The following is a 14,193-nucleotide window of genomic DNA, read 5'->3' on the forward strand; positions in this document are numbered from 1 at the left end:
ATATTTTATCAAAATAACCATTTTATCCCTAAGACTCCATATTTGCCATTTTAACCCCATATTTTTCTAAATTGACCATTTTACTCGTAATATCTTTCAAGTTATCAATTTAATCTTAATTTCTTTCTTAATGACACTTCTGATAGTGATTAATAACTTTAACATGTATAACCTTAAAACACATGTTAATTAAATCATCTTCTTGAATTATATATTACTCTTATTGTATAATATGTTATGTATAAAAATTAAAAAATATTATATACATATACATATATTAATTACCGATATATAATGTTTCATATATTTTAAATATATATTTTATATTTTAATTTTAATTTGATAATTAATTTTTAATTTTAGACAGTAAGAATAAATTTTCCTAAAAATTATTTGACTAACCAGTAGTAACCAGTTGTACTGTCTCCAAAACATACGCATTGCCCCATATATAATTATAACAAAACAAACAAAAAAACTATAAAAGGATCATTACAACTCATGGATGTTTTCAATAATAACAGAACTTTGTAAAACTATAAAAACACCAAGACTAAATTGATTATTAACTATAACAATCAAGCATGCAGATTATTGAAGTACCTGTTGTGATTGTAGGTGCAGGACCTGCTGGAATAGCAACCGCAGGATGCCTCAACAAACTCAAAATCTTTAACATTGTTCTTGAAAAAGATGATTGCCCTGTTTCTCTTTGGAGAAAAAGAGCCTATGATCGTTTGAAACTACACTTAGGAAAAGACTTTTGTAGCCTTCCACATTATCCTTTTCCTTCTGACTTTCCCAATTTTGTCCCTAGGGTTGATTTCTTGCGCTACATTGACTCTTACATTGCGCATTTTGGCATTGACATCAACTACAACTGCTCTGTTGACTCCGCTTTCATTGACCAAAGCAGTGGAAAGTGGAGGCTCCTTGTTACCAACAACTCTTCTGGTGCCGGCGAGATCTATGAGGCGGAGTTTCTGGTGGTTGCGAGCGGAGAGAATAGTGAAGAGTACATCCCAAACATTAAAGGGCTTGAGAACTATCAAGGAGAGTCCATGCATTGTAGCAAGTATTTGAATGGGAGAGAAATGTACAAGAAGAATGTTTTGGTTGTTGGATGTGGCAATTCTGGCATGGAAATTGCTTATGATCTTTCAACTTGGGGTGCATATACCTCTATTGTCATCAGAAGTCAAGTAAATTATTTTTCTGTCGATAGATATGTAACTATTTATGTCTATATCTCTGAAAAAAGATGGTTTTATAATTCTTGCAAATTATAGTGTTAATAAATTACTAATGATAACTAATTAATTGGTACAAATCACAAAACCTGCTAGTTCCTTAGCATTTCTTTTAAGCAAATTCTTGTGCTTGCAATCAAATTGCATGCATTGCATCTGTTCTGATATATGAACCCTATATAGTACAAAATAACCAACAAAATTTAATAGTGAGTGTATGCTATTCATTCAGGTGCATTATTTTAGTAAGGAAATGGTGTATGCGGGTATGTTGTTGCTGAAACACTTCACGGTGGAGAAAGTGGACAAGATCATGATTGTTATGAGCAAATTGAAGTATGGAAATATGTCTAAGTATGGTTTGATGAGGCCAAAGGAGGGACCTTTTGCACTCAAAATAAAAGGTGGTACTACTCCTACCATTGACGTTGGTTGTGTGGAAAAGATTAAGAAGGGAAAAGTGAAGGTAATAAATACATATATACTTGTTTAATGCTAGATAATCAATTTTTTAACATCAAATTAATTTTTTAAAATTATTTTATTTATCTAAAATTTTAGATTTCAAATTATAAATATTTAATCTTAAATATTAAGTTATAATCTAAACATTAAAGTCAGTTATTATTGTTTAAGTAAAAGTTAATTTTTTATACTTTTTAATTAATTAATTAATTAATTACAATTTATAAATTAATTTCTTAAATAACAACGGGTTCTATCCAATCAATTAATTATCCTTGTCTTAAATTAAATTTAGGTTTATCCTGATATTTCAAGTATTAAGGAAGGTAAGGTAGTTAAATTTGTTGATGGACAACATGCTCATTTCGATGCAATCATCTTTGCTACTGGATACAAAACCAATGTGCTGAAGTGGCTTAAGGTGTGTATATATGCATTTTTATTTCGAAAACAATATAGTATTTCCTAAAGGAACAAATCTATTCAATGGATAGTAGGTATGGTAGTCTCAAATTCAATTTTAAATTATGAAAATATTTTATAACAAAGAAAAATAAACAAAATTAACCACAATTTTTTTATTTAATATTTATTAATAATAAATTTTGACTCTATTTTTTGTCTTTTTAATATTATTGTTTAGATTAATGTACTTAATAAATATGTTTGTGTAATTAATTGTGTTACATTTTTTGCCGTTCAGGATTACAAGGGTCTATTCAATGAGAATGGAATGCCAAAACCAAGTTACCCAAATCATTGGAAAGGAGAACATGGAATTTACAGTGCTGGATTTTCGAGAAGAGGATTAGAAGGCATCTCATTTGATGCGATGAAAATAGCAAATGATATCAACTTCACTTTGACTTCAAGGGTCAATCAAATTACATCTTAGTTCTATTTTACAGTGATACATGCAAGCTGATCATGCAAGCTAATCGATTGATTGAAATAAGGTGAAAATTCAAGTGCAATCGATTTTATGTGAAGTTGATAGTTGAGAATAGTTAAATGATTTAATTGATTTGACTAAATTTTTATGAGAAATTCTAGAGGACAAGCAAGTTTTGTAATTTATAGCCATCAATTGATGTTTTTGATGGTGTGAAATTTTGTCCAATAATATGAAATTACTCACTTTTGTTTTAGTATTTATCTTGTTTACAATTTTACCCCTACACTTTATTAAGATTATTATTTATCCCTAAAACTTTATTTTTATCTCGAATCTTTTATATATTTATGTTTTTACACCTAGACTTTCTATATTCATCATATTTATAGTCCAAATATTTTATTATTTATACTTTAGTCCACTTTTTTCCCTAAGTTACTTAATACTCATATTTTGGGTGTATTATACAAAAATTATATGTATCAATTCTTTGTTTATGGCACTTTTAAGCCTTTTAATCACTTTTCTTGAAATCTTTCATTCTTTTACACACTTAATCACAATAAACATCATCTTATGAGTCTTTTTCTTGATTCTCAAGATTATATTTTGCGCCCTAAGTGCACATCACGATCCGGCCATCATCATCAATCATGTTCAACCATCCAAAATTCATAACAAACACTAATAAACTATATCAATAACTCATTCATCATTCAATCATCATGATAAACACTCATAGGCATAATTTTTTTTTCAAATTATCATCAACGCATTAATTACTGTTTTATGACATTCATGAGGAATCTAATTTAATCCTAACCCTTATTACCTCACTTGTAAGGCTTTTCGATTCACTTGTTAGCACCTTTTGACCGCCTCTTCCTCCTAAATCAAAATTAAAATTCATTTTAATCACTTTTAGGCCTTATGGTCGAATCACCGTACCACAAAGGAAAAAGGGAAAGAATTTTCACCCTTTGAAACTTGAAATTTGTGTATGAGCACTTTGAGAATCCTAAGATATAATTCATGAATAAAACATTATTAAAGGCAATTTCTTGCTCTCCAAGAAATCCTTGGGCAAAATTTGAAGAGAATTAAGAGAAATAAATATTCTCACTTTTTGAGCTTGAGAAAGATGTTTTCCTACACTTTGAGGCTTCTAAAAATGATTTCCTAAATAAGAGAAGCAAGAAAATTGTTCATCCCTTAGAGAATGAACCATGATAACTGAATTTTTGAAGAGAGAAAAAAAAAGGATTTTGTTCACAAACCTCAAGGTTTAGGGAAGTGAAAACTTGAGGAACGGTGGAATTTGAAGTGTTCTAGATTTAGGGAGAAATCGGTCAAGGTATGGTTTTAGTTTTTCGTAGTTAATGTTTAATGTCACGTGAAAACTTAGGTTAAAAGACTATAAAATAGGAATGAATTGAATTAGTTGTGTACGATGAGTATATGAATAATGATGATAATTGATGCGTTGAGGATGGTTGGATTTTAATGGAATAAATGTATATGTATATAATTTAGTCGGCTTTTGCTTCGCAGGTCAAGTCTATATCTTGATTATATGACTATCTTTTGGAACTCTAATTATATAAATTTGTCTCTTAATTCTCTGTATAAACTTTCTGTCTTTCTGTTTTCGTGAGTGTTGTATCTTTGATTTTGTTTTTATTGTACTCATTCCTTTCAAGACTTCTAGATATATGATTCTTGATATATGTATGTGTGTATCTTACTCTTTCCTTTCAAGGGCTTTTAGATATGTGTGTGTGTTTTATTTTAGAGGTTGTAATACTACACCACTTCTAATTTACGGCTTAAGCATAAAGTTTTATGTGATAGGGTGTTACATACTCCATTCTCCGAAGTGAAATGTGACACATTATAATCCAAAAAATAATAAAAGTTACTATTTTGGTAATAAATATTACAAAGGAAGGAAGAAAACACTTTTCAATAATAAAAGATCTTACAAAAAGTGGAATAGTAATAAAAGAAAAATGGCACAATAAAAATATAGAAAGAAAATGTCATCGTTGTGGTAGTAAAGGTCAATGGTCACGTATTTACCGTATGTCATAGTACTTAGTTGAACTTTAACAAGTGTAACACCCTCACCATCAGAATGTCACGCATCCGGCTGCGCCACTTTGATAGCATCAAGAAGTATTACAACGACTTCATATACTTAATAAAAAAATAGGAGCCTTTGACTCAAAACTATATCGCTATTTTTTTCGAAAAGCTGAAAAAATACTATATGTTGAAAACACACAAGCATATACAAATATATAAAAGTTCTTACATAAGTAGCTTATGAATATAATATACATACAATACATACAATTCCTATCTCTCTTACAAAACATAATATTAATGGCGAGGGATAAATAAATAAAAACTAAAACAACAACATCAAATAAGCGAAACTCAAAAAAACCCTTTGTGAGCCTCTTCATCCGTCTCCTGAAAAGATAAAGCTGTATAGGGTGAGAACCTAATCACACGGTCTCATCACTGAGTTTCAGAATTGTCATAAGAAGATATTAATAAGAAAACCATTTAAGAACTCAGTAATTATCGTTGTCTTATGAATCCTTTGAAAATCGATGGTTTAATCATCAAAAATACAAAACCTTTCTAAAAGAAATCAGTTAATAATATCCATGGAGTCAAACTCCAAGCTCAAATATAATATTTTATGGAGTCAAACTCCAAGCTCAATATTATAATATTCGAAATTCATATATATATATATATATATATATATATATATATATATGCATGTCCATGGGAGAATCTGAGGAGTTAAAGCGCCTGGTCACATCTTCCAACAGAGGGTCAACCAAGTATCGAGTCTCAACCTGGAGTAAGTGGTGACAAGCCACTGCGTCTATCTAAGAAAACTCATGTCTCAAATAATTCCAATAAATAATTCATATAAATATTTTAATCATAATTCATCAATATCCAGATCATTCTTAATATCATCATCATTCATCAATTCATATCTCATTTCCAAATTCATTCAAAATCATACTTTAAAATCAATCCTCATCATCTTTCATTCAAATTCAATAATCATCATCCTCCCATTCCGTTCATCAACAACCCCGACTCAAAATATAATTTATTCTTTTCTAAATAAATCAAAATTAAAACATATAATCTTTAAAATCAAATCTTTTTAAATAATTACTTCAAACGAAGTTTCCAATTTTTATAAAATTTTCGGCAGCATCTCTTCAAAAATTCAGACTCTGTCACCCTTTTTGGGTCCTATCCAAACATTCCTCAAACCCTTTTCAACCATTTCCAAATCTAAATCAATTTTCAAAATTCAATCAGTTCTAAAATCAAATTATTTTCAAATCGAACCAAATCCAATAATAAATCTTTTTCAAAATCAAATCAGCTCCAATATTAAATCATTTATAAAATCTAACTAATACAAAATCAAACTGCTTCCAAAATCAATTCATTTTCATATCTCAAATCATTTCCAAAACTGATTCATTTACATTATCAAATTGACTCCAAAACAAAGAAAAATTACTTTTCATAATATTCAACTAAATAACTTTACAAACTAATTTCTCGTCAACAACGGCATACCACTCAAGCAATCAGTAATCTAATCCAGCAAACGACTACATCCACCAGCACCAAAACTCAATCTTATAGCAATTAACGCAGCAAAACATATGCGTAAGTTAACAGAATAGTGACTAAAAGGGGTTTTCAGAATGGAAACGCATACCGAAGAAACAACCAAGGCAGACCTGATGGAGGTTCCGGCAGCCACATCGACTTTTCCGGCGGCCATACATGACGAGCAACAACCACAGCAGCAGCTAGGAGGGCGGCGGTCATGGCAGCAGCTTCTGGCGGCGACGATTGAAGGCTCAACAATGATGACAACCAACAGCTTCTCCTCTCTCACGCGGCCCACTTCTCTCTCTGTGCTGCATCGACAGCGGCGGTGGCAACCGACTCCAGAGACGTCGATAGTGATGGAAAGCAACAGCTTGGCGGCATCCACGGCAAAACGGTGATGAAGGCGCAACAACTGCTCCGGCGGCAGCTCCCTCACGAGCTCTCTCTCCCTGCCCGATCTCTCTCTCTCTCATCGTCGGTGTTGGTGGCAGCGGCGAGACGGGCTCGACGGCGAGGTGTGGTGGTGCGGCGGTGACGCTCTTCCTCCCTCCTCATCTCTCCTTCCTTCCCGTTCTCCCTTTCTTCCCTTTACTCTTTCCCGTTCTCTCTTCTCCCTTTCTTTCTTTGGCGTCTCTATGTGTGTGAGAGTGGTGTTATGTGTTTGTGTGTGTGTGTGTGTATGGGGTAAAATGGGGTGTGGCGGTGGGTGAGGCGGTGGCTAGGGGTTAGTGGGTTCAATTTGAAAATTTTTTAGTTTAGGTAATTTTAATAAAATTAGGGGTAATTGAGTAATTGAAAACCACTTTTTAATTCATAAAAATTATCTTTGAAAAAAATATTATTTATTTATAAATTTACAAATTAATTTCAAGAAAACACTCTTATTCAAGGATTAGAGATAATATAATTAATTTTTTTATTTATAAAAATTAATGTATTAAATTCTAAAATCTCAATTATTTAAATCAAATCATATAAAATTCTCAGTATTTTACAATTACTAAACTTTATAATTTAAATATGGGAATTATCAAATGATTGTAAAATTAGATAAAAATTCTAATTTAATGATCAAAATTTGATTTAATCAGCTTTAATAAAATAATTTCTGAAATTAAAGTCTTTAATGAATAAATAAATTAAAATTGACTCATAATAATATTTTTCAAAAATTCTGAGTCTTACATTCTACCCACCTTAAAAAAATTTCGTTCTCGAAATTGATACAAAACGAAAGAGACTTCATATCACTTCACTTTTTGAACACATTTAAAGAAACAGCAAAAAGATTTCAGCATATATACATACATTTTCAAATACCGGGATTTTCATATGGCTTAAGGATATAAGGATATAAGTGGGATGCGATACAGAAGCTACAAAACAAGCTTGGTGTAAAAGATCACAAAACAGACAGGCGCTAAAACGTGATTAATGTTCACACACTGATCTCGCACTAGCTTCAGAGATTCAACTCCCTAACTTCGACATAACTTTTCTCAACCGTTCTCAATCATATTTCATCGAACAATCCATTCGAGGGTTCTCAATCTCATCAATCACTTTGGAACCCACAACTGGTCACAGGCCTAATATCAACCAAACCCCTTTCGTGTAAAACAAAACTCCACAACATCCTGTGACATCGCACACTTACAAGCTTCACTTTCCGCATCCACTTATCGTGTCCTAAAACATAACGTATCGCTTGCTATATCTAAAGGTCGCACATGTCACTAAAATAAATCTCGAGTTTACTTAGAAGGGTACTAGACCTCAGGAAATAAGAACAAGTGACAAGGACATTACTCATAATAATTTGAAAGAATGAATAACATTGCAGGTAAACAAGGATGCACAAGCAATGAAGAGTACCAGAAAGGAATTAATTGGCAACTTCATGGATAACTCTTGAATCAAAGAAATTTGATAGGATCAATAAGAGTACCAAAAAATAGCGTATTAATTTGAAATAGACTTCAAGCTGAGTCGAAAGGGTATGAGATTTTATAGAAGTGGAACGATTAAAGACAACAGTGACACATCGCATTAGAACAACTTCAGATTACTACAAGGGTTTCTTAGCTTGTGGAGAAATATGAGGTCAACAACCGTGTTACAAGAGTTTTCACATAGTTGGAAAGAAAAATTGAATTTTATATAGGAAATAATTTCGATTTCAAAGAACTCTAATAGAACCCATGGAGGAGAACGTGGCTGTGTCGTTTACAAAATTCAAGAGAATTAATAAAATCATAAATATTACATCATGTTAAAACACATTCAAGTTGAACTAGATTATGCAAGATTTGTAAAATGAAAAATTATTTAGGCTAAGGATAAAATATTTCCTTGAAAACCTTAAAAGATACTTTAGGTACATAATAAAAAGAATTTGCATAAAAACAGCAGCGAGGTCGGTAGGGAATTAAGTTGTAATCCTAAGAAAGAATTTTGAATCAAAGAACTTCGGTAGGAATAACAAGAGGAAGAACGGTACACTAATTTGAACTGACTCCGAGCTAAGTCGAAAAGAATACTAAAAGTCAATGGTAGCATTCACCAAGAATAGATAAACTCAAGAAGGAATGAGTTCACTTTCTCAAAAGAAATACTAAAGGTTTAGATAAAGTATTGCATCAAAACAACTCAAACTAAAATAAAATATGCAAAGTTTATACAATAGAATTTAATTGAGCTATGAACAAAAATATTCTCTCAAGAATCTTGAAAAATATTCAAGTAAAAGGAGAATCAAACCAAAATTACTTTGAAGATCCAAAACAAGAATTACAAGAGGACATTATAAGATAGGATGTATTACGACAAAACAGATTTAAATTTTGTCAATAAATTACATCGTTTAATTAGAGGAACGCAGAACCTAAAGCTGTGATGTCAAGAATCTATAGGATAGCTAGGTGCATGTTCAGAGTAGAATGCGCATAAGTGCAAAGCATAAAGCAAAGATATCAAATCATAACATAAGGTAGGAATCTACATCTAAAATTTTTGCTCGGAACAATAAGAAGAAAGATAATATATTGATCGAAGTAAGTCCCAATTAAATTAGAGTACAAGGTTCACATAGGAGAATGAAAAATTGATAACCATAACATCAAGAATAAGAGATGATTAATGAGCGGATAATTTATACCCTTTTTGGCATTGTTTTTACATAGTTTTTAGTATGATTTAGTTACTTTTTATTATATTTTTATTAGTTTTTATTCAAAAATCATATTCTGGACTTTACTATGAGTTTGTGTATTTTTTTTGTAATTTTAGGTATTTTCTGGCTGAAATTGAGGGACCTGAGCAAAAATCTGATTCAGAGGCTGAAAAAAGACTGCAGATGCTGTTGGATTCTGACCCTCCTGCACTCGAAGTGGATTTTCTGGAGCTACAGAAGCCTAATTGGCGCGCTCTCAATTGCGTTGGAAAGTAGACATCTTGGACTTTCTAGCAATATATAATAGTCCATACTTTGTCCGAGATTTGATAGCCCAAACTGGCGTCCAAAGCTAGCTTAAAACTTTCTGGCGTAAAACGCCAAAACTGGCATAATTCTTGGCGTTAAACGCCCATTTTGGCACCCAGGGTGGCGTTTAACTCCAACTTTGGGCATATGCATGTGAAATCTTGAAAGCTCAGCCCAGGCACGCACCAAGTGGGTCCCAAAAGTGGATTTCTGCACTATCTGTACTTAGTTACTCATTTTCTATAAACCTAAGTTACTAGTTTAGTATAAAAACTACTTTTAGAGATTCATTTTGTACCTTATGACATTTTACACTTCATATTGTATCTTCTACGGCATGAGCCTCTAAACCCCATAGGTGGGGGTGAGGAGCTTTGCTGTGTTTCAATGGATTAATGCAATTACTACTGTTTTCTATTCAATCACGCTTGATTCTATTCTAAGATACTCACTCGTACTTCAATATAGAGAATATGATGATCCGTGACACTCATCATTATCCTCATTATTATCCTCAACCACTCCCGTTCTATCTGAGCTCAACGTAGTCATTGGGCGACAGCTTGAGTGCGTATCTCTTGGGTTTTTAATCCACGGACCGAGTCTGGAGGTTAGAATCTTCGTGGTAGAGGCTAGAACCAATTGGCAGCATTCTTGGGATCCGGAAAGTCTAAACCTTGTCTGTGGTATTTCGAGTAGGATCTGAGAAGGGATGACTGTGACAAGCTTCAAACTCATGAATGTTGGGTGCAGTGACAGTGTGCAAAAAGATAGAGAGATCCTATTCCGACGCTAGTGAGAACCGACAGATGATTAGCCGTGCGGTAACTGTACCTGGTATTTTTCATCCGAGACGAGAAATCTGACAGTTGATTAGCCGTGCAGAGACCCGTGCCTGGTATTTTTCATCCGAGAGGATCATACAGCTTGCCATTGAAGGAAGCCATGCGTGTTTGGAGAAGAAGACAGTAGGAAAGCAGAGATTCAGACAACAAAGCATCTCCGGAACCTCAGCCTCTTTCTCATTACTGAATCACAAGTACTATTTAGTTCATGTTATTTATTTTTCATAAATATGATCATTCTTATCTTTAATCTCCTGACTAAGATTTACAAAATAACCATAACTTGCTTCAAGCCGACAATCTCCGTGGGATCGACCCTTACTCACGTAAGGTATTACTTGGACGACACAGTGTACTTGCTGGTTAGTTGTGCGGAGTTGTGAAAAGTGTGATCATAATTTCGTGCACCAATGATCAGGAATACAATCTAACAGAAAATCAAACCGCATCTCAAAAAAGCAGTGAAACAAGGAATTACAATACAACTGATAGAGGAAAACACCAAACACAAATAAGGATCATACATCAACTAACTTCAAGAATTAATTTCTAACGCTCCTAAAACCCGTTATTCGCATCAGCTATTAATTCTATTTTTATCTATGATAACCCATTAACTTTTTTGTACACATAAACCATCAACATTAAGTTAGCCAGACTTAACATTAGCAGATATGCAATAGTAAGTTAATAGCGTTAATAAATAGATAGTCATGTGCATAAAGCTCTAATTCTTGTTATCCGTACAAGACTTACTACATGACAAACACTCAAAGTATGCAATGAAGCATAGTCAGTCCATTCCCAAGGCTTTAACCAATATGAACTGCTCTAATACCATAATGTAATGCCCTCACCATCAGAATGTCACGCTTCTGACTGCGCCACTCTGATAGCAAAAAGTATTACAATGACTTCATATACTTAATAAATATATAGGAACCTTTGACTCAAAACAGTATTGCTGTTTTCTTTGAAAAGCCAAAAAAATACTATATCTTGAAAACAAACAAGCATGTACAAATATATAAAAGTTCTTACATAAGTAGCTTATGAATATAATATACATACAATATATACACTCCTTATCCCTCTTACAAAACATAATATTAATGGCAAGGGATAAATAAATAAAAACTAAAACAACAACATCGAATAAGAGAAACGCAATAAAACCCTTCGTGAGCCTCTTCATCCGTCTCCTGAAAAGATAAAGCTATAGGGGATGAGAACCTAACCACACGGTCTCACCACTGAGTTTCAGAATTGTCCTAAGAAGATATTTAATAAGAAAATCATTTAAGAGCTCAGTCATTATCGTTGTCTTATGAATCCTTTGAAAACTGATGGTTTAACCATAAAAAATCCAAAACCTTTCTAAAAGAAATCAGTTAATTATCCAAAAATTCAAACTCACTTTTTAGATAAAAAAAAAGTCTTATAAGTTTTCTAACAATATGAATGACCAACCTGTTCCAAACATCGGTTTATTAAGTCTATACTAAACTAGCTTGATATTTCATACTTTACTAAACCACAACACAAACCAATCACGATTTCAGACCCAAACAGCTCATTCAACATCCAATTCACTACAACCCAATCGATTTTAGTCACAAGTACAAGTAATGAGGTTCAAACACAATCAAGAGCAGTTACGTCAAGTATAGCAATTAACAATCAAACAGAATTATTCACATAGGTAAATCCAAATAATGTCACATAGATGCATACGATGAATAGCTGCCCTATGGCTAATGAGCTTTTCTGTCAGTTATACAGTAAACCCGACATATCCTGGTAGCTAACCATTGGACAGTCCCTCTGCACACGCATCCCCAAGCTCAAAAATAATATTTATAAAGTCAAACTCCAAGCACAAATATAATATTCCATGGAGTCAAACTCCAAGCTCAATAATATTCCATGGAGTCAAACTCCAAACTCAATATTATAATATTCGATATCCATATATATATATATATATGCCCATGGGAGAACCCGGGGAGTTAAAGTATCTGGTCACATCTTGTGACAGAGAGTCAACAGAGTATCGAGTCTCAACCTGGAGCAAGTGGTGACAAGTCACTGCATCTATTCAAGGAAACTCGTGTCTCAGATAATTCCAATAAATAAGTCATATGAATATTTCAATTATAATTCATCAATATCCACATCATTCTTACTATCATCATCATTCATCAATTCATATCTTATTTCCAAATTCATTCAAAATCATACTTTAAAATCAATCCTCATCATCCTTCATTCAAATTCAATCATCATCATCCATCCTCCCATTTCGTTCATCAACAACCCCAACTCAAAATGTAATTCAGTCTTTTCTAAATAAATCAAACCTAAAGAATATAATCTTTAAAACCAAATCTTTTTAAATAATTACTTCAAACAAAACTTTCAATTTTTATAAAATTTTCGGCAGCATCTCCTCTAAAACTCGGACTCTACCACCCTTTTCGGGTCTCATCCAAACATTCCTCAAATCCTTTTCAACCATTTCCAAATCTCCATCATTTTCCAAAATTCGACCAGTTCTAATATCAAATTATTTTCAAATCGAACCAAATCCAATAATAAATCTTTTTCAAAATCAAACCAGCTCCAATATTAAATTATTTATAAAATCTAACTAATTCAAAATCGAACATCTTCCAAAATCAATTTGTTTTCATATCTCAAATCATTTCCAAAGCCGATTCATTTACATTATCAAATTGACTCCAAAACAAAAAAAAATACCACTTTTTATAATACTCAACTAAATAACTTTACAAACCAATTTCTCGTCAACAAAGGCATACCACTCAAGCAATCAGTAATCCAATCTAGCAAACAACCACATCCACGAGATAAACATAATCACATAAATATATTTTTCACATGAATATCTATTTATAACAACTCTATAATATAAAATAAATTTTAAGGAAAACCCCTATCTTAACTCATCAAAATTCGAAAGCTATACAGTAAGTCAAAACCCTTTTTTCTCGGCCTATAATCCCAGCAGCCGCAACCTCAACTCCAACCTGCTTCCGCAGCAACCATAGCAACTCTAATCACAACATATAATTACCGAAACTCAATCTTATAGCAATTAATGCCGCAAAATCTCAGGGTAAATTAAATAGAATAGTGACTAAAAGGGGATTTCAGAATGGAAACGCATATCGAAGAAACAACCGAGCCAAAACTAATGGAGGTTCCGGCAACCAAATTGAATTCCTCAGCGGCCATACACGACGAGCAACAACCACAGCAGCAACTAGGAGGGCGGGGCCGTGGCAGCAGCTTCTGTCGGCGACGATCAAAGGCTCAACGATGATAGCAACCAATAACTTCTCCTCTCTCACGCGACCCACTTCTCTCTCTGTGTTGCATTGACAGCGGCAGTGGCAACCGACTCCAAAGGCGTTGATGGTGACGGAAAGCAATAGCTCAGTGGCATCCACGGCAGAACGGTGACGAAACAACGGCTCCAGTGGCAGCTCTCTCTCTCTCTCTCTCTCTCTCTCTCTCTCTCTCTCATCGTCAGTGTTGGTGGCAACGACGGGACAAGCTTGACGGCGA

At 33.1% G+C, this 14,193-nt stretch overlaps 1 protein-coding gene across 1 annotated transcript; it reads left to right on the top strand.

Annotated features, from left to right (window-relative positions):
- Positions 1-584: 584 nt before the first annotated feature.
- Positions 585-2,748, top strand: LOC107607089 (putative indole-3-pyruvate monooxygenase YUCCA11). The gene is made up of 4 exons (XM_021106698.2): positions 585-1,202; positions 1,483-1,716; positions 2,011-2,136; positions 2,419-2,748. The coding sequence occupies exons 1-4, from the start codon at positions 585-587 to the stop codon at positions 2,608-2,610; spliced, it is 1,170 nt and encodes a 389-aa protein (XP_020962357.2). The 3' UTR covers positions 2,611-2,748.
- Positions 2,749-14,193: the final 11,445 nt, after the last annotated feature.

Source organism: Arachis ipaensis, chromosome B7 (genome assembly GCF_059453495.1).
Source record: "Arachis ipaensis isolate K30076 ecotype BB chromosome B7, ASM5945349v1, whole genome shotgun sequence".
Lineage (NCBI taxonomy): Eukaryota > Viridiplantae > Streptophyta > Magnoliopsida > Fabales > Fabaceae > Arachis > Arachis ipaensis.